Source organism: Falco cherrug, chromosome 14, assembly GCF_023634085.1.
Source record: "Falco cherrug isolate bFalChe1 chromosome 14, bFalChe1.pri, whole genome shotgun sequence".
Classification (NCBI taxonomy): Eukaryota; Metazoa; Chordata; class Aves; order Falconiformes; family Falconidae; genus Falco; species Falco cherrug.
Genome location: NC_073710.1, coordinates 20,556,141 through 20,580,542, shown reverse-complemented (window position 1 = coordinate 20,580,542; position 24,402 = coordinate 20,556,141). Strand labels below are relative to the sequence as shown.

The window sequence follows — 24,402 nt, the reverse complement described above, 5'->3', positions numbered from 1 at the left end:
GCCTCATGTTAAAATTGAATTTTTCCTTTGGTCCCATTTGTATGATTATCCAATAATATCCATTTGAAGAGATAAACTTTTTAACAGGTGTTCTGGCTGATGCAGGGTGTCAGGGTTTTGGTAAATAGCTGAAGTGATCCAGAAATAAGAAGATCAATTACTTAAGAGCAAGATCTTAATTTTAATTAAAGACCTGCCAAGTCACAATGATAAATAGTGAAAGTGAATATTTTTCATGCGTATTATGAATACTTTTCCAGTGTCACCTTTTTTTCACCATAAGTAGCTTTATTACACCCAAGCAATTACTTAAATGGATAGAGGAGGGGAAGGAGGGAGAAGTACAATTCAGTGAATTTGTGACTTGTCAGATAACTTTTGCCAATCTTGTTAATTTGTGAATTGTTACAGAAGAGACTGGAGTGGCAATGAACCATTCTACCAGGGAAAGGCTTATGGTATCATTGCTTGGATTATACTTCAGTGGATTTTGGAACTGCTTGACTCTGTTTACCTCCCAAATGTATATGCTGGCCCTGTGGGGGCAATTTCCCACCCATATGCTGGCAACGTAAGTATGGTAGCTTGAAAGTCAACATGATAATGTTTTAAAGGCAGATGTCATTAAGGGCTAAAGGCTTGCATAGCAGTTAGGACATAGCTACATTTTGAATTCTCTTGGGAAGTATAAGGTAATTTTCCTGTTTTGATGCTATGCTTCTAGCTTTTGGTAGCATTCAAGTGGACAAACTGGGACATACTTGCCCATCAGTTTTGGGATACAGAGCAGTAGTATCTCTTCCAAGGTCTGGTTAGAAGCAGTTCTCTGTTTTGACTTTGAGGTGTTTTTAATGATTGGTTTGTAAAATTCAGATTTTATTTCTCTTTCTGTTTTTGAAGGAAAAAGGAATAAAATATTCTTGTCATCTGTCTCTTTTGGAAGTATGATTCTGATGTACCAGAAGTCTAGAATGAAAGTGCGTTGAACTAGCACAATGTGAGTGAACTGGTTGCACTTGCAGCTTGTCCAGTAAGCTATAGTAAACCATGGAAGATCAGGTAGCTTAAACAGGTTGTTGGTTTATAGCTTATTTGTATTAATACTTGTGTTTTTCATGTTGCCTGTTACAGAGAGGTCTTCCCTTTAGTTTTCCCTTTAGAGTTCAATCTTTAACTCGGTGTATCTTTTCAGCGGGAAATCCCATGTTTTTTGCCTGTTTGGCAAGCTCATGTGGTTAACTGTTGGAGACTGTAGTGGTGGCAGCAAGCATTGCATTAGCTAATGTTAAAGAATTCTGAAACTTCTTTGCAGAGCGTGGCTTCGCCTGTTTGGCTTAAGGGGTGAGCGCACATCTTTGCACAAACTACAGTTGCCAGGTGTTTTCAAATGCTTCTTTTGACTGTCTGCCTTGAAGGGCAAACACCAGTGCAAGGTAGTTAAAGTCCAGTTACTCTGTAGTAGATTTATGTTCCTGGTGTTAACAAAGTATTCACAATTCTTTAAGCAGTGGATTTTTAGTAGAAATTACTTAGTCAATAGAATCTAGCCCAGACTTCTCTGGTCCATCTGCTCTGCTGAATGTATAATGGAGCCTTGTAGCAGGTGTGTGATTGTCCTGTAGCATTTTAGTACTGCATGCCTCATTTCATTCCAGTAATAGCCTCACAGGACAAAATCTATTATCCTATTTCACTGTGAATTGCCTCTTCACCCTTTGTGTTCAAAGATGGATATGTTTTTACCGGCCTCCTATGAGAATAGGTGTGGGACGTTTTGTAGTTGTGGAGAAACATGGACACACATGACTTGATTGCACCTGGTGCTTAAATCTTTTTTTTTTGTAGACCCTGGCTATACATACTGCATGAATTTCTAGCACAAACACTTTCAGTTGCATTCCTGTCCCAGTCCAACAGAGCAACTGAACACATGAATTTAAATGTTGAGCAGTGTTGAGGACTTTAAAAGGTACATGAAAGGTTGGGTGTGTTTGAGTTACTTAAACATCCTTGTGGAAGAGCCCGAATCTTCAAAAGGAGTAGTTTTTAATGTTGTTCTTCTACTAGGAGAACAGTTGGGTATTTGCATATATAAGTAAATGCAGAACGGGTGCCTGAGGCTATGGTTTCACAAGCAGCTGGGCAGACTAATGGCTTGTTGCTACTTAGAGGAGGATGTTTGCTCAGTCTTGCTCCTCCTGGTTTTGTAGTCTCAGTAGATTTTGAGTTTCAGCTCGTTGCATTGGTTGCTCTTGCTTCTGGCTCAGATTTAGCCTACTGAACAATCTCATACATCAGTAGGCTGACATCTGAGTGTCAGCAGTGCATTTCTAAAATATTTTTTTTCCCCCCCCAAGTAATTTGGGAACCTGAGTTATGTTCCTGCATTGGGAAATAGCAGCTTATCTGCCTAAGCATGCAAGGGCTGTATCCTTGCCATCAAGCTTCTGCTGGAGCATTTTTGCAAACAGCATTGCACTGTGTTAAAGACCTTGGTGTTAACCTCAAAATAAGCTGCTGTTAATACTCACTAATATGAAACTGGCAGGAGTGAATGGAGTTGACTGTTCTTTTTCCCCCCAGACTTCAGTGCTCCAATTCCTGAGTGCACTCTTATACGTTACCTGCATCAGCCTCAAGCATGGAGGTCAGTTTGTGATTATGAAAAACCTTTTTTAATTGAGACTTCCAAAGCAAGTATTGGCAGAAGCATTTATCTGTGGGGCTTCCCCAGTGTATCATTGGCCACTTTCGAAAACAGCATCATGTGAAAAAGTTTTTTCCTGCGTGATCAATGGGAGAATGTTTGTGTAGCTTTTAGCTGCAGCCCTAGTATCTCACGTAACTGACTCTTTGCTTTTATATTTTGTTCACTTTTCCTGTGTAATGCATGACCTAAACTTCATACCGACCTAGGTATAGAAATCTGTATTTTATTCCATCAGATCCTATATTGTTACATGTATACATGTTACTTTAGGTAGTAAGCTATGTTAACTTTTAGTATTGGCTCCACTTCAAACTAAGTCAGCAAATACTTTGCTATTATGCCATGTATTCTGTCTTCTGCTTAAGTTATTTTTAAAAGGAACATATTGCTGTTTTGGTAAAATTCTTGCCACATTAAGTTGATTTCTCTCAGTCCTGTTATTTTTATGAAAGACTTTGCTATATTAAATGTTAGGCATTATCCCTGGGGAAGCAAATCTACCAGTTACTGAAGCTGGCTTTACAGATTTACCATATTTTCCATACTGATTTCCACTGTCTTGGATCATGGCAGAGCCACTTCAGGTAAGAGTGGCTGAAAGAGAATCACCACCTGTGGAACTAACTGCTCCTGGTTTTGTTGTGTGGTTTTATTTATTAATTTTTCTGCATGTTTTATGATGGGTCAAGTGTTTTGGAGAGCTTTGTAGTGTAGAACTTTTTTTTTCCTGTCCGAAGAAAATCTCTGCCTGTTAGTACATCTCTTGCCAAAAAGAAGATCACTCTGCTGAAAAAAATGCTGCTGTTTGCTTGCAGGTGAAAAGGGGAAAAAAATGTGATAACAGCTAAAATTCTCGCAATTACATCTGATACCTTGGCATGATTGTCCTTGACCCCTGAATCAAAGCAATTTTTGCTCTTCCTGGTTAACTCCTGGAGGTGGAGGCCTTCAGGGTGGCATTCTGTGATCCTTCTCCTCTAGCCCTTGCTTGGGAGGACATATTTTGGTAACTAATACCAGTTTTGCTGCTGTCTTTACTAATATGGAGAATGAGGCACAGAAGAATTCAGTCTGAGCCTCAGTTAGTCATTAGGTAGTGATGAATTTTTGTTGTTATTTTTAGTTATGGCTACTACTTTAACTTGAAATTCAGGAGACAAGCTATGTTCTAATCTGGAAAATCAGAATTCCATCTGTGAGCCAGATGCTTTGCTATGGAGGGAGTAGATGCAACATCAGAGATGAGTAAAAATAGTTTAGGAATCTCTTCTGCAGCCATTTGAATCCTGCATCTTCTAGAGTCATTAATAAGCCTACAGGCCACTCTGATGTTAATACAACTTATGAGTAACCTAATGAAACTATGGATAGGTGAACAGAGGGTTTTCCTTCTCCCTGACCCTCTGCAAAATGCTGTGCTAAGAGTCAGGTTAGGCATAGTGAAGAAAATTTCTATTGCTTTAGCTCTCTGGGGTTGCTGTTGTATTTGAGTAGGCTTTGTGAACTGTTTCTGCTAATATTCTCAAATTTCAGTGGAAAAATCCAAAATCTCTTGTTCAGATGTCTGATACTGTACCTTCTTAGACCTTGAATGAATCATGAATTTTTCCGCATTTATAAAATGTCACCCCTGTGGTTTGTTATTATACATAGCCTGAACATTTCTGGTTTCTGTGATGCCAGCTTATCCACCTTTGCTGTGGACTGTTACAGCTTTAGAAAACAAACCTTTAGCAGCTCTTGAGCAGCAGATGCTTATTCTTTAATGGCATCTTGGCTTTCTTCAGAAATGTTAAAGATCCTAAAAGATCCAAAGCAATTTGCTAACCACTTTTCAGAATCTTCATCTCACTGGAATGCTGTGTTCTTTATTGAGAATCCAGTGAGTACTTATTAATAGTTGCTTCTGTTGACTCCAAACTAGGGATTACAGTAGTGTTCAGATATGGTGAACATTCCTCCCAGAATTTACCTTGTACAGTTGAATTTGGACAAGATCTCCCTGGACATCTACTGTTAAGCTTTTGCCACTGTTTTTCTCAACCGTCTCAGGACAGTATCTTCTCCAGTTCATAGCTGACAGGTTCTGTTCTGTTTTCCTTGGCCTCAAATTAAAAAAATAAATTAAAAAAACCCAACCGAAAAAACCCAAACACACGCTCACATGCCCCGTTACTATTTTGGAAATAAAACTTTGATTTGCAAAACATTTTTTGTTATTTTACTTTCCCTAAAAAAATCCAAACGTTTGCAGTATTGCTATGTTTAAGTCAGTGGAAAAAATTATTTAAAACTTGGAATGAGAGCTTTAAGCAGTCAGATTTACTGGTTATAGCACCATTCAGCTCACTAACAAAGTGCTCCATTTGGAACTAATCAGAGCTTTGTGATTTTTCTAGGCCAATTTGAAACTGCTTTGCTTTGATGTGCAACTGAATCAGATAGTATATGAGCTCAGTCAGTCAAGACATATGGGCTAAATTAATCTTCACCAAGTATAAAAAAATTAAATCTTTATGGAAAGAATTGGAGGTTATGTATAAACAAAATACAAATTTTAAACTGCACGCGATGTTTATTTTGAGGATAGTGGCGAGAAGGGAATACAAGATAGGAGGCAATATATTGTAACAAACTGCTTGTTTAGAGATTTTTTTCCGAGACCACGTGGTGATGTTCTTACTCTTTCAAGTACTGTAAGTGTTTATATTTGCTGATAGTCCTGAATATTTGGAACCTCGTTGTTTAGGATAACATTGTATTGCCTGAACATAATTTTCTAGCTTGCTCTGTGACTCAGTTGCTCTTCTGAAATCTCCCATCGCCAGGAGGATGGTGGTGTCATTGCTCAGTCCACTGGAACTTCCTCCCAGCAGCAATCCACTGGAGTGAGAGTTTAATGAGCTCCAGGAGAGAGGCGGTGTGAGATAAGCTTTGGTAAAGACTGACATTGGCAAGGAGACTTAAACTATTCCCCACCTCTCCCCAGGCTTAGAGTTTAATGGCTAGTCTTTCTAATAGGAAAGCCTAATAACGGAGGTTTTTTTATTGGTGGAAAGCTGTGCTGGAGAAGCATACGAGTAAATATTTTTTCATTGAAAAGCAGACTAACAGTGCTGAAAAGGAAAGCAGGTACTTGTAATCCTGCTTCCTCCCAACACTCTGCCTTTCTGGATTGATTTCTTTGCCACATACAAGCTTTTTTTTTATGGATGTGAAGTAGACAAAGTCTTTCACTTGTGCTGCTGGCTTAAACTGCATATAAATCCGTAAACATTGGTCTTAAAATGGAGCTTACAATAGGTAATTGTATAGAGTAGGGATGTGCTATTTTTGGCTTGCATTGTGTATTCTGATTGATGTCAATATGTAAGGCTAATGATAGGGTGAACAAAGTATTGTTTCAAGCATAAATGATTCTAACTCATGGCGCTGTGTCGAGTAAACAGTGTCTGAGTGAGACTTTTTCCTTACAGGGACCTGTAGTTGCTGGTATTGGTTGCTGTGAATCAAGAATAGTTTCTTTGGTTACGTAAAGATGCACATTTTCTCCTGTGATTTGTAAAAGGCTAAAATCCACGTTAAATTCTAATTACAGCTCTCCATACCAGGATTTCAGGTTGATTCAAAATGTGGCAATTGAAATTCAAGTAAGTTAGTAGGAGTGCTTTTGTTAGTCTTAACTACCTCTTTAAAGCACACTTTCCTCTTAAGATACTTAAACCCTTGTGTTCAAGACTGCTAATGTAACCGTTCATCTACTTCTGCTTCTCATTACCTAGAAAACAAGAGAGTAATTGCCTTGTTATGAGGTAGGCTTGAATGTTACAAGTAGGGTGGTTTTGTGTTGCTACATAATTGTGAATGCCTTTGTGGACAGCAGCTGAAGTGGGCAGTGTTCAGTTCCTCTTTTTCTATTGACTTATGTTTGTTTCTGTAGTTTCAAGTAATGGTGAAAATGTTTTCTTATGCTAAATGCAGTTTAGAAGGTATGTATTGGGTAATGAAGTCCATTCAGATGATGCAGCCTTCTGCTTGGGCATTTTTAGTGTACAGTTTTTCATTGAAATATGATCATGATAGCAGGCTTTTAAATGGCAAAGACAAGAAATTGAGTTTTTTGATAAATTGGAATGAATTTATTGTAATCTGTGTGGAAATACTTTGAAACGCCTTGAGTCTCCATCTGTGTAGATAGGTGACTGTCACGGTTTAACCCCAGCTGGCCACCTAGCCCCATACAGCTGCTTGCTCGCTGCCCCTGCATCGGGATGGGGGAGAGAATCGGAAGAGTAAAAGTGAGAAAACTCGTGGGTTGAGATAAAGACAGTTTAATAGGTAAAGCAAAAGCCATGCATGCAAGCAAAGCCAAACAAGGAATTCATTACCACTTCCCATTGGCAGGCAGGTGCTCAGCCATCGCCAGGACAGCAGGGCTCCATCGTGTGTAATGGTAACTTGGGAAGACAAACACCATTGCTCTGAACATTCCCCCATCCTTCTTACCCAGCTGTATATGCTGAGCATGACATCGTATGCTATGGAATATCCCTTTGGTCAGTTGGGGTCAGCTGTCTTGGCTGTGTCCCCTCCCAGCTCCTTGTGCCCCCCCCCCCCCCCCCCCCCCCCCCCCCGAGTCCCACCTACTCACTGGTTGGATGGTGTGAGAGACAGAAAAGCCCTTGGCTCTGTGTAAGGGCTGCTCAGCAGTAACTAACACATCCCTGAATTACCAATGCTGTTTCCAGCACAAATCCAAAATGTAGCCCCATACCAGCTACTATGAAGAAAATTAACTCAGTCCCAGCCAAAAACCAGCACGGTGACATAACATAAAAAGGATATTTTCCAAGATCCCTTTTCCCCTAGTCTTCTTCTTGAAAAGTTAAGAACTGCACTGTGGAGAGGTTAAGGGTCTTGCAATATCTCCACAATTGACTGCTGTGTGACTATTGTTTAAAAAAGAATTATACCTTAAGTAGCTTTTTAGATTAGCCAAGATAATCTAGATTTGTGAATAGCTGCTGACTAAAACAACTTCCCTGAACTGTTACTTGTGGAAAATCAGTAATAACACCCTTTGGTTTCTAAAGAAGCAAACTTCTCCTAACTGCCTTCAAAGTGGTTCTGCTCACTCTGGAAGAAGGTGTGATGTTTGTGCATTCCCTCAGTGTATTTTATTGGATTTTTGTGGTGGTTTTTTTTCTTTTCAGGTCACTCCAAGGTCCGAAACCCCCATCAGCAGCGTCAGTAACAGTTTGGAAAATGTACTACATACATCAACACATTCCATTGAGGAGTCGTTACCCAAGAGGCCTTCGGGGAAACACTCCAAAGGTGTGTCCTTTTCCGCATGCGTACTTCTAATGGGGGAACAAACTCATATCTCTTGATGGTGATTAGTGTTATTTTAATTGTGATTGGAGACTGGGATTTTGCTTTACTTCTGGGTTGGGTTGAGCAAAGGAAATCATAGAAAGGTTTTTGTGTAAATGTTAATGTATCAGTGAAAAATGGTCAGCAGCAGACAAGTATGCATATTCTTCTCTTGGGAAAATAAGCAAGACAGTCCCTTATGAGTCGAAATACCACCTTAGCTCTCATGAAGTACTATATTCTCAGAGTTGTTAATACATCTGACTCTCTACCTTCCGTCCTCATAGTAGCAGGTTACTTCTTGGATGAACCATATGGTAATGAGTAGTGCTTTACTGGGGAGAAGAGAAGCCATTTAAAACAGCAGTTACACTTATGTTCTTGGGAAACAAGAGAAACGTGGAATTGGAAGCTTAAGTGAGATGCTGAGGGAAGAGGAGGGGAAGACCGGAAAGTCCTTGCACCTTTCTCAGCACGTATGCACTCTGAATGTGGTTAAAAAATTAGTTTTATTTTTGTAATGCTATATCACATGCTGACCTGGTCAAAAACTGGGTTTAGCAAATTTGAGTTGATAAGTACGCATTCCATTTCCACACTCCAGGCTATGATTACAAATATTAAAATGCCTAGGTTAAAATCTGACTAACAGTATTTTTGTTTAATGCATACAAAAAGTACTGTTAGGTGGGGGAAGTCTTTGAACTGTAAGCTGCTATTTGTGTAGAATGGCTTTTGTGAACTCTTTGTGGTATTTAGAAAAACAGCTCTATGGCAGAACAAATGCAGGGAAAATATACCATCACATTAGCAGCATTAGTATATTGCCTTCAAACATCATTACAAATATTGTCATGGACCATATCAATTTTTTTTTTTTAATTTGGAATAGGTCTTCGGAGTTCTGTTTCCTTTTCTGCCACTGGCTTGCTGTATAACGTTGCAAGTAAAGTTTAGCACCATGTAAATGGTGATAAAGAATTTAAAAATACGTCTTTGCTCGGTGGAACTGATACAGGTTGGAAAGGGTTAAATGTCCCAAGGAAATGTTCTTAGCTTGCCTCCACCAGACATCCTTTTCTTTGACATCCTCAACTATAATCCTAGTAGCTGTAAGTAACAATAATTTTTTACAGTGGAATAGTGCTGTAAGTAGCTATTTCTCCAGCTGTAAAAACTATCAGGGTAGAAGAAAATGCAGTACTAAGCAGAAGCATGGCTAAGTTTGTGGCTTTCATCTGATTAAAAATAGGACAGGGTTCAACACTATTTTCATTTGTACTCTGTGATTGCTATTCCAGTACCATATATGCCAAGATTAGTCATGGTACACGGTGAAAATTAATTAGGTTTTCCTCTCATCTGGTTTTCTCTTATAGAATACCTGCTTAGTTTTCAGGGAATGTAGCTTTTTAATTTATAGATTCCCTTAGTGGTGGTTGGTAAAAGGAGTTTGTGGAACAAATACAGTTTTCTTAGGAACTGATACTCTGCTTTCTGGTTCACCAGCAGCAAAGATTGTGTTGAGCTTTCCTTGATACATGATGATCTGTCTGGTAGGGAGTTCTGTCTCTTAAGATTGGAGCACAACTGAAGATGATTTGCCAGCCCAGAGCAACCATTGCTGGCTTAGAGATTTCTGATTCTTGTGGCAAACAAACAAGTGCTAATTTAGCAGGACCAGCTAACTTTTTAAACTAGAGCATGTGAAATTCAGTCATGAGTGTATGGAACAGACAGGTTGCTTGGCCAGTTGTGTAATTCTTGTGTTGATACTTTCTAGTGAGTCTTGTTCCAGACAGCTTGAGAGGACAGGATTTCTTCTCACTTGTGGTCAGAAATAGTGAGCTGCCTAAGTTCATCATTCCTCTCTTGGCAAAGTACTGGAGCTGGAAGTGTCTCAGTTAAAAAGGCTGTAGCTGAAACAGGAGAAAAATGCAAAAGCTCATGAAAGGTGCAGTATCCATGGTGCTTAGTTGGATTAGAGACAGTTTGTATTAATTCAGTGAATGGTTTTAATCCTGATTTGTAGAAATGTCAGTAATGTAACGTACTCTGTATATGGTTGAACAGTGAATGGGTTTGTAGTAGGCTTGGACCTGAAAGCTATCAGTGGCTGTATTTTCCCTAATCCATGTTTTGAAACTAGCCTTTAGCGTAAACTATTTCAAGTTTCTACATGGGAGAGACACGAGAAGAGTGGACTATATTGCTCAATGCTTTTAAACTATGGTGAACGTCTGTATGCACTTGTGTTTGCATTAAGTGGTTAGCTGGAAACATTCATACATGCTTCATGTAGAGACTTGTCAAATACATAAGCTCTGAATAATTTCACCACCCCGTCCTCACAGAATATTGCTGCCTTGGGAAATGAATTTATATATCATGTGTCACTGTGAGAAGTCCATAAACCTTTCCTTTGATCTCAGAGGCCCAGCTAACCATGAGAATGTCATCAGGCACTGGGACACTGCATTCATGCTGTAATGCCCAAGTTGGAGTGGTGACCAGCAGGGGCAATCATGGTTATTTAGCAAAATTCACTCGTTTTCCTATGCTTGTTCTTCAGTCTCAGCTAAAGCCCCTTCTCCCTTCTGCATGTATCAGTGCTTAAAGCAGGGTAGACTAAGAAGGACATTTCTGCAGAGTAAAAGTTGTGACACTAGGAAGATCCTGTACCTGTTGACATAAGCATTTCAGGTATCTGTGCTTTATCTGGACTCTTCTGTTGTAAAATAGTTGCCTTGTGCAAAGCTTAGAAAAAAACACAGAATGAGTATTGACCTAGAAGGATGTGGACCTCTTTTGAAGTCTAATAGCTGTAACATGCACTATAAATTGTGGTTTTCAATCATATTTTTTGATTAGTGGTTTAGGATCGTTCACATCTGTGAAAACAAGTTTGGAAGTTGTTTTAACTGGAGGTGACTTTAGGAAGTGGAGACTTTCCCTGTTTTCAGGGACTGTCTGTTGTGCTTATAAGCTGCAGACAGGCTTATTTACAGATTTTTAAGGTATTGACAGATCTCGCTGGTCAAGGAGAAGAGAGGTAAACACAGATGGATTCTTGTGTTACATGTCACTGAGATTCCGAGAGAAATCTGTTGCTAGATCTCTTTTCCACTGTTTGTAGAACGCAGTCAGGTTTTAACTATGGTTTTAATGCTGATCGGAACAAAACTACCAAATTCAAATGAAGGTTGGGCACTTTTTGCGTACTGTGTGTGGGTTTAGTGCCACACTGTCTTCCTGGTTGTTGCTCTAAGCTTTTTTTTCTGCAATGCTACAAGAATTGAACCAGTGCAACTATAGCTGCAGAAGGTGTCAGAAATGTTGATTCTAGTTTTGATGAGATTTCATGCTTGCCTGATAGGTACCTACTTTAGCAACAGTGTAGTGGTGGTCCCTTCTCTAGGCAGGTTGTGTTTCCCAGCACAACACCAACAAAGTCCACAAACTTACTTGGAGGGATTCTGTTAAAGGCACTGATGTTGATTGTTTCAAATTTAGGATTTTACCCTACATTTTTGGGGGAGTTACCTTCAGAACGTTTTCCCAGCAGCAAGTCACCCAGGTGGTTAAAGGTCACTGGTTAAAAGTAGTATATTCACTAGCAGCCTTTGTTTTGTAGGTAGTCCTGTGCAGGTGGCTAAGAAATTCTGTTGTTATGCCAAAGTCCAGAAGGAGCGATCTGAGCTATGGGAAGTCCCATTCACAGAGCTGATTTCTAACAAGCCTATGGATGTGGAGTTGTTCTGACCTTGTGTGGCAATTCCCAAAGGGCGGTAGTTACGGCTGTCAATGCTGAATGAAAAATTCAGCTTATTTTGTATTTTTCTAAAAAAGCAATAGGAATTTCCCGTACACCAGGGATGTTACTCGTTACTCTTCCTGTAAAGTTCCAAGCAGAATGATTTGGCCGTTAAGGGGGATAGCACTTTAGGCAAGTACTACTTTGTGCGTGTGACATATTTTAGCAATGTATTAAACATGGTCAGTGACCACAGCATATTTTCCAAAAGCACAGTGGAATAAAGTACATTAGACCAGATGTTGAAGTACAGAACAAAAGAATCTTTATAATAAAGGCAGTGCAAGTTGCAAAACATTACAGTATGAAGACTGCGTCTTCATACCATAATTTCTCATAATACTGAGTAAAATTTTGATTTGTCACAGCCTCTGTTTTAAATTTTCTGCAGTGGAAGTTCTGTGTTGGTATTTATAAGATGCTTATTACTGCTGTGAGGCTTTGCAGGTGGCACTTACCACTGTTTTCCTTCATAAAGCAGTCTGGAAGATGGTTTCCTCGACTGAGCAAGTCTAATTTTCTGCGAAGTGACAAAAATCCCCCTGTTTTTGTGTTTCCTGTATATTTATCTTGCCTTTCCGCTGTTGCCACACAAAACCTCAAAATTGTTTCCAAGCCAGTCTGATTTCAAATGAAGCAACTGTTGAAATATGATCCTTATATAGTGAAGCTGAATCACAATTCTTGCAACACATGCATCTAATGATAGGCACAAACTGCTTTCTGTGGACAGAGAGGAGTAAAGCTTTTTGAAGTAAAATGGGTGCAGTAGGCTTTACTCCACAATATGTACTCCATTTAGTACTCCTGCTGAGCACAGTAAAGCTTCTTGCTTAATTGAAGGTATGCTGCTAGTCCACATACAGGGTCCTGCAAAGCCTCGACAGTGTCCCAGGCTAGAATAGCACATGACTTAGTGGAGAAAAGGAGCCGCAGTCTGTGGACGTGAGGAAAAACAAACTGCAGAGAAAACTCATCCCGGTAATATATTGATTTAATTTTGGATTAATATTAAGATGTAAAATACATCCTTGTCTGCAGTAATCCTGTTGACCTCAGGTAGGTTAAGCTGATTGTTAATGTGCAGCAAGCTTTGGTATCTAAATTATTTCATTACAGTAGGCAGCAGAAATGTGTGGTATAAGCTATCCAGAACTTCTAACCACTATTTTTGCTACCCAATTTATTTTTCTTGGCAAAATGTATTTGTATGGTCTTGCACCTTTTTTGTCTCCCACTTTGACGCATCCTTTTCCCCAAGAAACTAGACTGCAGGAGCTCTCTTAGTTAGTGGCAATCAACAGTCTTTTCATCCTGAAATGTTTGACACCAGTTGTTCAGTCTGTTGAAGGCAAGGAGAAAACAGAGAGGGAGAATAGCTCTGAAATCCTGTTGGCTAAGAGTCCAGACTTTAGTGCCTTGTTCTGCATTAGTTGTGTAGCTGGATTATTCTATTTTTAAGTAAATACATCATCTCCAACAATATTGGGTCAACTACTGTTAGGGTAGGGCTTAAAGAAGTATTTAGGCTATGATAAACCTTCAGGAAAAATCTTCCTCTACCAACTGTATATAATATTTCAGCTGTTTGTATATGTCTTTGTCCATTTTATCTCTGAAGTAGTAGAACTCTGCTTCTCAACTTCAGCAATGGAGATTGCTAGATCAGACACAAGGCATTGCATTCCTGGCTTACTGTCTCTAATATACTAGTGGGTTTATGAGTATCAGGTATTTAGAGTTAATTCTAGAAACCAAATCCAAGGATTAGTGTACTTAAAAAAAATAATAATGTTTTGATGTTGCATATTTTCCCCTGTGCTAGAAGATTATTGTATATTAAGAAATTTCTTGAAGCCTGTATGTTGCATAAATCATGCAGCAGCTTGTCTTACGTAGTTGGAGTGCAGTTAAGGCTGGAGGTTTAATTTTGCAATGGAGACAATACTCATGAGTCTTTAGTTTTTAAAATAAAATAAAACCCACTGCATTTCCTAACAAGTTTTACTGATTGTCCTTATATAGACAGGCATAGATGCCCATTTTATGTCCCCAAAGCCAGAGGCCAAGTTAAAGAGCTCACCCTTCGGCTGTGTCAGAGCTGGCAGTAGAGTTCCACGCTCCTGAGGCTGCACCTGGACTCTGGCAAATTTATGTTGTTAACTGTTAATAAGTTAACTTTTATACTCTCTAGAGGTTGGAGTCTGTATTTCTCTGGTGTCCTCGTTACCTCCCTTTCCACATAACAAGACTTGTCAGGAGTGATCTGGGATTGCTGTGACAAGATGCAAAGGGAGAGGAGGGGAGAGCCAGCATGAGGATTCGTCTGACTGAATGAAAAGTAGACTTCTGATCTGCCTACTCATGCAATAATTGTCATAACATTTTTGTGCAAGTATTTAGAGGTGCTCCTTACTGAATTTGTAATTCATGGCCTAGACTCCTTCCCAAGGGCAGCCCTTTGTGGTTCACAGGCACTTTGCATGAAGACTAAAAGGTCTACTACCCCTTGGCCAAGAGCTGCAGGGAGCTGGCTTCAGTGGAAAGTCATGCTGTATATGTTTACCAGCGACTCTTGTGTATTAGAGACTGTCATATGAACTCGGGCATTTCCTATAAGCAGTTTTAATTGTGTATATACCAGGTGCCTCCTTGTCATGTATTCACCTAAAATAATGTTTATATCAAGTATGTACCCAAGGGCATTTTGTTGAAGCTGCTGAGTGGCCCATTCTCTTGAGTCTTGTTTGGACTTCTTCCTTGGCTTCCCTCCATAAAGGTGATGGAATCTCTGTGTTTGGGTAGCTCTGTCGTGCTGTACCTTATTAAACCTTGAGCCTGTTGATGAAATTCACGTGAATTTGGCAAGAGGTATTTGGGAGTTTTTCATTTACAGTAGTGTCTGGATAGAAGAGACTCATTCATGCTTGCATCAAGAGGAGCGGTAAGAACAGTTCAGGCCTTTATCCCGTTTTGTTTGCCCAGCCCCTCACGGTGGTAGCTTTTTGTGGACCAGAGGCAACACGTGCTGATTGTTGCCCAGATCAGGACAGTCCTGTGCATGTCACTGTAGGGATGCAAGACTGAACTGGCGTTCTGCAGAAGTAAATGGGTGTGCAAGAGGCAGGTGTCTTGCTGTGGTACTTGTGCCTAAGGAAGGGAGGTAGCTGGTTATGTGTGCATGTTTAGGGAATATGTGGGAAGGTTGAGAAAATTCAAGGTAGATGTGGTAGATAAGGAAACTAGTATTGTCATAGGTCTGTTGTAGGGGATATGAGGCTGGAGTCTGCAGAAAAGACATACAGCATAGGTCCATGGGAAATAAGGCTTTATTTTGCTAATTACTAATTCATCTTGCTTTTATTTATTATTACAAAGACTTGTTCTGAATTTGTGTACCGGGCAATATAATTTTCTTATTAAGCATTAGAAAATGACCAGCTTTCTGCTGAAGTAAGGTTTGACAATGAAGCACTTGATTCTGGAGTACTCTGAAACCTGTTCAATTTGGCTTTAGTGGGAGTTGGATGATAGTTCCGTTTATAATGAATTAGAATCAAGCTACTCTGAAAAATAAAAATGCTAAGAATAGCGTGCTGGTAGATTCAGCCATGCCAAGGAGTTTATCTCACTGTAATGCATTCCTCAGGCAGATTCCTGATCACTGAATCATATAATAGGATGGTTTGGGTTGGAAGGGACCTTAAAGACCATCGAGTTCCACAGCCCCTGCCATGGGCAGGGACACCTTCCACTAGCCCAGGTTGCTCCAAGCCCAGTCCAGCCTGGCCTTGGACACTTCCAGGGATCTTGGATAATGACAGTGTAGTTGTCAGTGTCTTAACATGGGATGATAAACTCGTATTTAATACTATTTGCCTTTTTCCATGGCTCTCCTGAAGCACAGGAGGCAACACTTAGGCATGTATATTCCCAGGAGAACTCTTGTATTGCTACTTCATGTCTGTGAAGTGCTGGAAACGCATGCTATGGCACATTAGTTGTTAATGCAGATGAATTTAATAGCCATTACCTCAACAGCTATGGAAGCAATAGCATGACCTTCTGCCAGTAATGGAAACAACATAAGCAACTTGAGCTTTTTAATTAAAATTGCATTAAAACTGCAAAACCAGTTTTTCCTCAAATCTGTAGGTAATGGCTTAATGCAGTACATCTTCTGAAAAAATGTCGCAGAGTCAGAATAAAATGAGTTGTGAAAACTTTGCCTGATGCACATCTTGGTGGAACTAATGCTTAAACCTGCATTTATACAGAAAAGCCTTTATAAGGCGAGGGTGGGGGGAGAGGAAATTTGAAATGTCAACACTTATTGAAGGATAGAAAACATGTCATGCAGGACTTAAGAGAAAACTTGAAGAAACTTTCAAGAAAAAACAAGGGTGAACATTAACTGCTGAATCTTGTCTCCTGGCAATTCCTGCTGCAGCCTGATGGCAAATAGCTCACTGGGACTGGACATTTCTTTGTCTGCTGCTTGAAGATTGAGCGAGGGATGTGTGAAATGTTCAGAAATGTTCAGCTGTTCATTGCATCTCTTTAGAACTTAACACCCTTTAACATCTGGAAATGTCTGTTTTGAAATAACCCATTTCATTGCCATGTTAAACAGAGGTATACAAGAGTTTAAAATAAATGGCTTGCTTACCCTATCTAGGCTTATGTTTCCCCTAAACTAAACTGGACAAAGAAAAATCGCTTTAAAGAAGAAAATGGGAGTGATTCACATGTGTTCCTCAAATGCCATAATGTCCTTGCAGTCTTTTTTTTTTTTTTTTTTACATACTGTCACAAGTGTACTACTGACTAAATGGTAATTTTCATATGTATGGCATACTTAAGAAGCTTTCATAGCTGGTTAGTTGTTAGCTGGTAGATGTTCTTTCCCTTCCCTTGTCAGTTTATTGTTAAATCTCCCATTTTCCAAAGCGTGTTTTTCATTTTCATATACCTTTACATTTAGATTAGTCCTTTTCTCCAAAAGGTGGCTCCCTGAGGGTAATAGGCTTAAAGAACAATAATTTTATTGATAGGTAGCTGGAGTTTTTACAGGTAGCTGCATATACAAGTCAGAAATGTTGTCATCCCTCCCAGATTTTTTAGGTCCAGATCTGAAAATTAATGAGAACTTGAAGTAAATCTTAGGTTTCTTGCCTGATTTTTTTTGATGTCAGCATTAGGATTCTTACACTGAGGCTTTTTCTCTGCAAACATGGGAGGCTGGCAATTTTGGAAAGTATCCGACTATAGTGATTATATAGTCATTGTAGGACTTGAGATAGCATGAGAGGAATTGGTGCTCTTGGCAATTGGAAACAATAAATTCTGGTTTCAAGCAGGGCAGTAAGTCACAGGAGGAGATGCGTTATTGTTAGTACTGATCACTGACATGACATATTGGTCTGGTTTGAAAATGAGGAGGTGGGTGGAGAGGAAGGATGAGAACATGTCACAGAAAAAAAGTTGTTTACTTTGCCAGCAATTTTCTTTGCTTCCCCTGCTACTACAGCAAACGCTTCTCTACTCTGCTTCCCTTCTTTCTAATCTGGAAGTGACCTTATTTAGTAAATGACAACACTTTATTTCCATGGAAGTGATCATGATTTCTCACATTTGGTATCTGGCACAAGGGAACAGATGGACTGCAAAGAAGAAAACGAATGTAATAATACATAGCTAGTTGAAGAGACCTTTTGCAAATGGAAATGGTAACTCATGAGTCTTAACTGCAGGACGTGTGCAGTGAGAGGGGAGGAAACTGGTCATGTTTTTTTAAACGGCATTCTCCTGCACTTTGACTGCTAGCTGATGCCAGCCTTGATTCACAGGTCAGAAGACAGTGATTCTTTTTTTTAATATTTTTTTTGACTGCACATTCAAACTCAGAAGGAGTTAGTGCCTAGTGTCCTTTGAGGATCACTGTGCAAGAGCTACCGATTCTTGTGTTCTAGATATGGCAACTTGTGATTTACTGTAGTCTTGTTTATATATCCGTCCAGCTAGGGTAGTTCTTGCTTCACATCAGGGCTGGCTTAATGTTTGTAGAGCTGTCTGAGGAGAAAACCTCAGGTTTATATCAAAATGTTTGGGACTTTTCTAATTGGTGGTCACAAATGTTCTTCAGAACACTCTGTAGACAGAAGCAAGTTCCTACCCTTTGTTTTGCTTGAATAGTTAGATACTATTTCTTAAATTCTACGTGCCTTCACTGTTTTAGATCTCCTTTTGCTAATAACCAAACAAGAAAATGGTGCTATTAATATTTGGGGTTATTATGAAGAAAAACTGAAGCTGACAACAGTCAAAGCAATGAAATTCTGTGTATTAATTACATTTTATTTGGGGTTGGTTAAAGAAAGTTGGATTCTTCTGTTTAATGCGGGTTTAAAGTAGTTTTCATCAACTGCATCGGCTGAAAAATGCCAGAGCAGAGCCAGATACTGAGACCTGGATTAAGAGATTTGACAGCTGTATGGGTAATGAAAGCATCTACAGTTGTTTGTGCGTTGATGCTAAGAAGGAAATTGAGAATAAAATCTCATTTGGGGATTGCAGATAGTGGAAACTGGGAGGAGTTTAGGGGGTTGCACTACCCCAAACCTGCATATAGCAGGGTATCTTGTACTTTCCTTCAGCATTTGATGCTGGTGGCCCTGATCCGTACGGTATATCTGTTACTGTGCGCCACAGAAGTAGAGGAGGACACAAATAGTCAGCTTTGGCATTGTTAAGGTGCTTTGTCAGATTTCATTTCTAGTGGCATTTTCTCTTGCTCTTTTATGCTGGAAAGTCATAGGCTGTAATTATGCAAAACAATGGTTTTGATTAAAGTAAATTTTGTTTTTCAGGTGCACGGAAGTGCTAAGCTAAAAAGTTAACGTTTCATTTGCTCTTTCTCAGTTGTTCTTTTATCTCACTGGAAGAAAAAGCAGTGCACTTGCTGTGCTGCATTACTTCATTGCCTGGAGTGGATGCATTTCATCAGTGTATGGTGCAGATGCTATTTTTAACAGTAACTCAAAGGGGTAGCCCTGCTAAAATTACATCATTAATATACACAGCTGAAAGGAAATGGCATAAAACACAACAGTGCCTTAGAAGATTATCTCTATTGTGTTTTCCACTTCTGTGGATGAATTATTCAATGTGTATCAATCAAGCAGACATACAGTTGGACCACCACATTCGCAAAGGATTCAGACTGTTTTCTTGGAAACAGTCCTGTGGAAGAGTGTAGCAAGTGAACTTTGCAAAAACAGTATGTATGAAATGGATATTAGTGGCTTGGGAAGCTCAATGTTTGTGCTCCTTCCTGTCCCTGTTAAATAGTTCAGGGATTTGCTAGGTACCCTACTATTGAAAAAGATGGTGGGGAGCTAGAGCTTTGAACTTTAGTTTTGCTAGAAGTGTGTTTTGTTTCATTCTGTACTACATGCTGAAGAATGTGGTGGCGAGTGTGGAGATTCAAAGCCTCAAAGATTTTGAGGGTTTTAGTGGATGGGGTTTTGTTTTGTTTTCTGTTCTTTTTTTTACTTCAGTTCCTGGGCATTCTAACTGCCTTGGCAAATACTAAAAATCTACTTTCGTCCTCTCTTCCCTCTTGTATTTGCTTCATAGATGTGTTAGAGAAACAGTTGTCTAATAGTTCTGTAGTATCTCAAAATAAGCTTAAATGCTGAACTAGAACTTTATTCTGCCTCTTTGAGTTACTGGTCAGATCTTGTCTGGGATCCAGAATGAAGGAGCTGTGATTTATACAAAAGTATAAAAGGGAGCAAGAATATTAAAGCCTGAGACCAGCGACCTGAAAATGTACAAGGACATAACTTCCAACAAAAGGAGAACCTCACCGAAGTGGTTATGCAGAAGGATATTTGTTTCTCACTGAACTGAGCACTTGAATGCATTTGTGGCTCTTGGCAAGACTGTATGTACTCAAGGTTTTGCCTATTCTAGATTAGTCCCTTATTCTGGTGTTTTTATGTAGTATGTTAACAGAATATTTTTTCATTGTTAACAAGGTTTTCATGCTATAATCCTTTAGGGGGAAAAAAATTGAAGCTGGTACGAAATGACTTGCTGCTCATGCTTGCTTGTTGTGGCAGCCTGAGTCATGAGTTTCAAGATGCTGATACTGTTCTCAAAAATGCAGAAAACAGCACGTGCATACTTACTTGAGCATTAAACTATGCTGGTCTGGAGTAGCTGTCTTTCAAATACATCTGGCTGTGTGTGTTCATGTGCCTTTGAGTGTGCAATGTGTGTTTCCACTGTATTTTTGCTTTGGAGTTGGAAACTCTTTTAACTCCTGTAGGTAGGTGAAGAAATCCTTCGGCCAAGGTTGGAGCAGCCGGCCATCTGATCCCAGCACTCTGGTGTTTTATCGCCAGATTGCCCTTCAAGCCAGGGCATGCTGGCTGAGCAGCTGCTGTGTTATCATCTCACTGACACGGGTCCATCCATGCCGATATATGGTTACATGCTGCAGCCCACAATCTGTATTTGACTGTGCTGTAGAAAAAAAATTATATCAACATGTTTGTATAATATGCATAATTAATACAGATGTACATGTAGTGGTCAGGTCCTGACAAGGTGACTTTTAAGCTTAAAGTGTTGCTGGGCAAATCCTCACTGGATGCAATTGTGTTTAATTACAAGTGTAATTGTTTTTATGAAGTGGGGACTGGCTCTTACTATATAAGTGGCATCTAGAAGACTTAAATGAATAAAATCTTACGTAACAAAGAACTAATGGGTAGTAGGCAACCTTAACTCAGTTCTCATTTTCCTCATCCCTCCAAAAGAGGTGGCTCATTGTTCAAACTGTGCTCAAAGGTGGCATGTTGCATTATTTCAGTGGTGGGTCTGGTGTGTTGGTGTGAGGCTGGATTTGTCCATCTGTATTTAGGACATTGCTTAAAACTTCTAAGCAGATGCCAGCTCAGATTCCCAGCTGTGGTGACTACCTGAATGTGTCACACTTCCCTGCTCTAGTTTCCTTTCAGGATGCATTGGCAAGGTTTGTATTCTAAGCTCAGGGTAAGTGTTCCATGCAGACGTACAAACTTCAAAGGCTTCAGTAGAATTGGGTTTGTTTCCTCTGGTGATGTTTGGGATGTAGCGAAGCCTGGGTTTTCTGGGGTTTGATACACTGGAGCACAAAAACTGTGATAGGGAGAGGGCCTACACTGCCAAGAGTGTTTTTTGTGGCAAACTGACTTTGCATTTTTAGTTTTGTGGGCGAATATAGCGTTCGGATTAGAACTAATAATCTGGCTCGCCTTGGGTTTGCAGGGGTTCGGTGAATTATGTGCCAGAGAAAATCCTTTCTAGGGAAGCATAAGACCTCTCTAGGATGAGCTGACCTTTTCTTAAAAATAAGAAACAAAGCCAATGTTTTGTTGAAAAGTGATCTAAGAACAGTAAATAAAATAATCACTTCATCAGATAGAACTAGACTAAATATACAACTGCATGTTACTTACCCAGTAAGTATTTATATACGAAGTTGAACATGTCTCCTGATTGCGGAGATATTTTTACTAGCATGAGCTGTGTAATAAGATATGGGTAGCCTGCTTATTTTAATTGCCTAAACAAGAGTGTATGTTAGTGGTTACTGAAGCTGCCTTCAAACTGAGTATTTGGGCTTATGGTCACTTTTGCAGGAGTACTTCTCAAAATGAGCTGCCCGTTCCCCTGAGAAGTCTACTCTACTTACATCGGAGAAGGAAGATGAGTCATTGGGCTGAATCTCTAAGCAAATTGAGTACACAGCTGCCTTCATAACTTACACATGCTTTTCTCAGTTGTATGAAAATAGTTAATTAGCTGCAGTGACATGTAGAACTAGCCAGCCTGGGGAATTAGGCAGTAAATATATTTTACAGATTAAAAACTGAAGCCATTTAAAAACACATCAGTCCCACAGCCCCGAGCAGCAAAATGCGAGCACGTGCTTGGATCTTACCCACTCTGACTAGTCTCTGAATTTATTGTAGGATACTTTTAAGCCTTCAGCGTTGCATGTGTTTACCTAAAATTGTGCTTGAAAATGTCCAAGTGTTTCCGTGGTATTAAAAGCATAGTTGAGGATTCCTTTTTGGATGTGTTCTGCCTGATGCTGAGAGAGACCTCTTCACTTGATTAGAGCAACTTGAATTAAGGAATGTTTTACCTGTTGCTCAGTTGTCCCTACCTAATGTCAAACTCACGCAGCCTTTTTGGCTCTGTATCATGGCTCTCTTTCTGCCCAGAGCATTATTATATATATTTCAACAGCATATCCTGGTAAGTATATGTTTCAAGGCACAGCACCTGTTTAGTGACATGTGTTGGTGCTCAGATTTAGTAAGGCACTGGAGCTGTTACACAAATATGTCCAATACAGCAGGCTTTTCTGGATAATTTATTCTGTATAAGCTTTTTCTGGCATCGGAAAAGAAAAAAGGCAACTTGTAAGGCAGTTGTCTATTCAGTGGCAACGGCAGGCAGTTCAGCAGTAGTACTGCAAAAAAGTTGGTACTCTTGGCCTGAAGTATTTGGTAAGAAAAACCTTCAAATTAGCGTTTGAAGCTGTGTCTTGATTTTGAAAGCAGCTGACTGATTCTTCTGGGGTTTAGATTTTCCTGTCCAGATGGGAGTCTTCTCCAGCCTTTAGTGCAGACAGCGTTTTGTTTTTATTTAAGCTTTTGAATTCAATGAAGTTGCAAAACCTTTCTTTAGGTTGATTGGCTTTTATGGTTGGCTAAAGTGCTGACAGTATCATTCAGCGTTACTCAAAACAATGTATGAATTCAATTAAAAATCTTAAAAGCTAAGATACACAGATGTTTTTTTAGTATCTGCCTTTTTTTGGAGAAACAGAAGAAGGTCACTTAGTTGGCAAGTTAAATAAGCCAAACTGAGGAAGTAGCAGGAACATGAAAACTACTGGTTTGATTGGGGGCGAGTGATACAATCCCAGCATGTTATTGCTTCCTATATCGTGCCAAAAGTAAGCTAATGTCCTTGCTTTTTTAAAAAAACTGTGTAATTACTTCCTGTGGAATACTGCAGTTTGTAGTCCTCAGCCTTTTTAAAAAATAAAAGTAGGATTAACTTGTAACTTAAATTCATGTTGTAAGTATGTGTTGGTTTTGACCTTAAATATTCTCTAAACTGGAAGAACCCTTATTCCTTACAAAGAAAAATGACAGCTATAAGAGTTTCTTCTGTTAATGTTGCTGTTAACGGAGTTTTTTCGCTATGTCTATGAAGCTTTGATTTCGAGCATCTTCCTGTGTGTTTTTTGTAGAGGCAACAGCCAGCCAGAAGACTTCTTGCTAAAACTATTCTGCTTGGTGACGTGTTTTTCCCTAGCTGTACCTTCCTTTTAAGCAGACACCATGGAAAAGCTGCTGTCTGCTCTTCTACTTCCAATCTGAAGAGATATCAGCAAAAAACTGGACGGTCGACCCTGTTGCGAGGCTGAACTGGGTCCTAACAAGTCCAACATACCTTAAATTCGATGTTTGTTTCTCCCTTTTTCTACGCAAAACCATTTGTCTTACGAAGAGAAGATGAGCTTCACATTGACTTTTAAGGAACCACAAACTCTTAACCTTAAGAGAAGTAAAGGCCAAAAAGTGGAAATGCAGTGAGCAGCAAGTGATACGACGTGCTCAATATCTGCTAACCGGTAGTCCTTGGGTCATGTGCTATGACAGGCGCTGCTTCATCAGCTTCAGTCACAGGGATGGGCGAGAAGTAGGGGCCTCTTTTTGTCCTCTGCTAAATTTTCCCTACTTTGTTTTTCTAAATGAAGGATGTGACGGTAATTAGTTCTGTCGCCTGAATTAGTGTTAGCCAGGCAGAATTAGTTCCTGCGGGATACTTGGTTTAAATAATTTGGTAATCAGAAAATGACTGCTCCATTTGGAATCTCAAGTGAGTGTGGCTTCTTTTCAAGAGTATTTCAATGATTTTTGTATTGCTGTGGTCATTGCTAAGTTTCAGAGATACGGTAGACGTAGTAGTCTTCTCCTGGGAACACAGCCTTTGGTTTCCTGGATGGCTCAGGCTTCACGGGGTATTTTGAAGGTACCCGGTATGTAGATAAGCAAAGATTCTGCTGTGCTTTCATATCAACCGCAACTTTTCTGCCCTCTTTTGGGAGGGGGAGGTAAATGTGTGTAACTTATGGTACAACTTCAATATTTCTTAGCAGGCAGCAGCTTTATATTTGCACAGAGGGTTTTGGATCACTTAACTGTCCCAGTTACACCTCTTCGCACGATGTTTTCTCAATCCATAACCACTGTATTATGTGGAAGCAGGTTAATATCTTAATAAATTACCCTGCTGTGTCTGGAGAGCTCTGAGAATGAGATGTCATTTCTCTTCACTACTATTACAATAATGGAAGGTCATTGTTAGATGACAACTCAGTGTAGTGAACTGTAGAGAGAATTGCGGCATTCTTTCCTATATTTGACTT

At 39.6% G+C, this 24,402-nt stretch overlaps 1 protein-coding gene across 1 annotated transcript in view; it reads left to right on the top strand.

Annotated features, from left to right (window-relative positions):
- Positions 1-24,402, top strand: part of ZCCHC14 (zinc finger CCHC-type containing 14) — a 56,581-nt gene that overhangs the window by 7,286 nt on the left and 24,893 nt on the right. Inside the window, exon 2 of the mRNA XM_005432287.4 lies at positions 7,924-8,047. Coding sequence (XP_005432344.2) covers positions 7,924-8,047 — 124 coding nt within the window. The remainder of the gene's footprint in view (positions 1-7,923; positions 8,048-24,402) is intronic.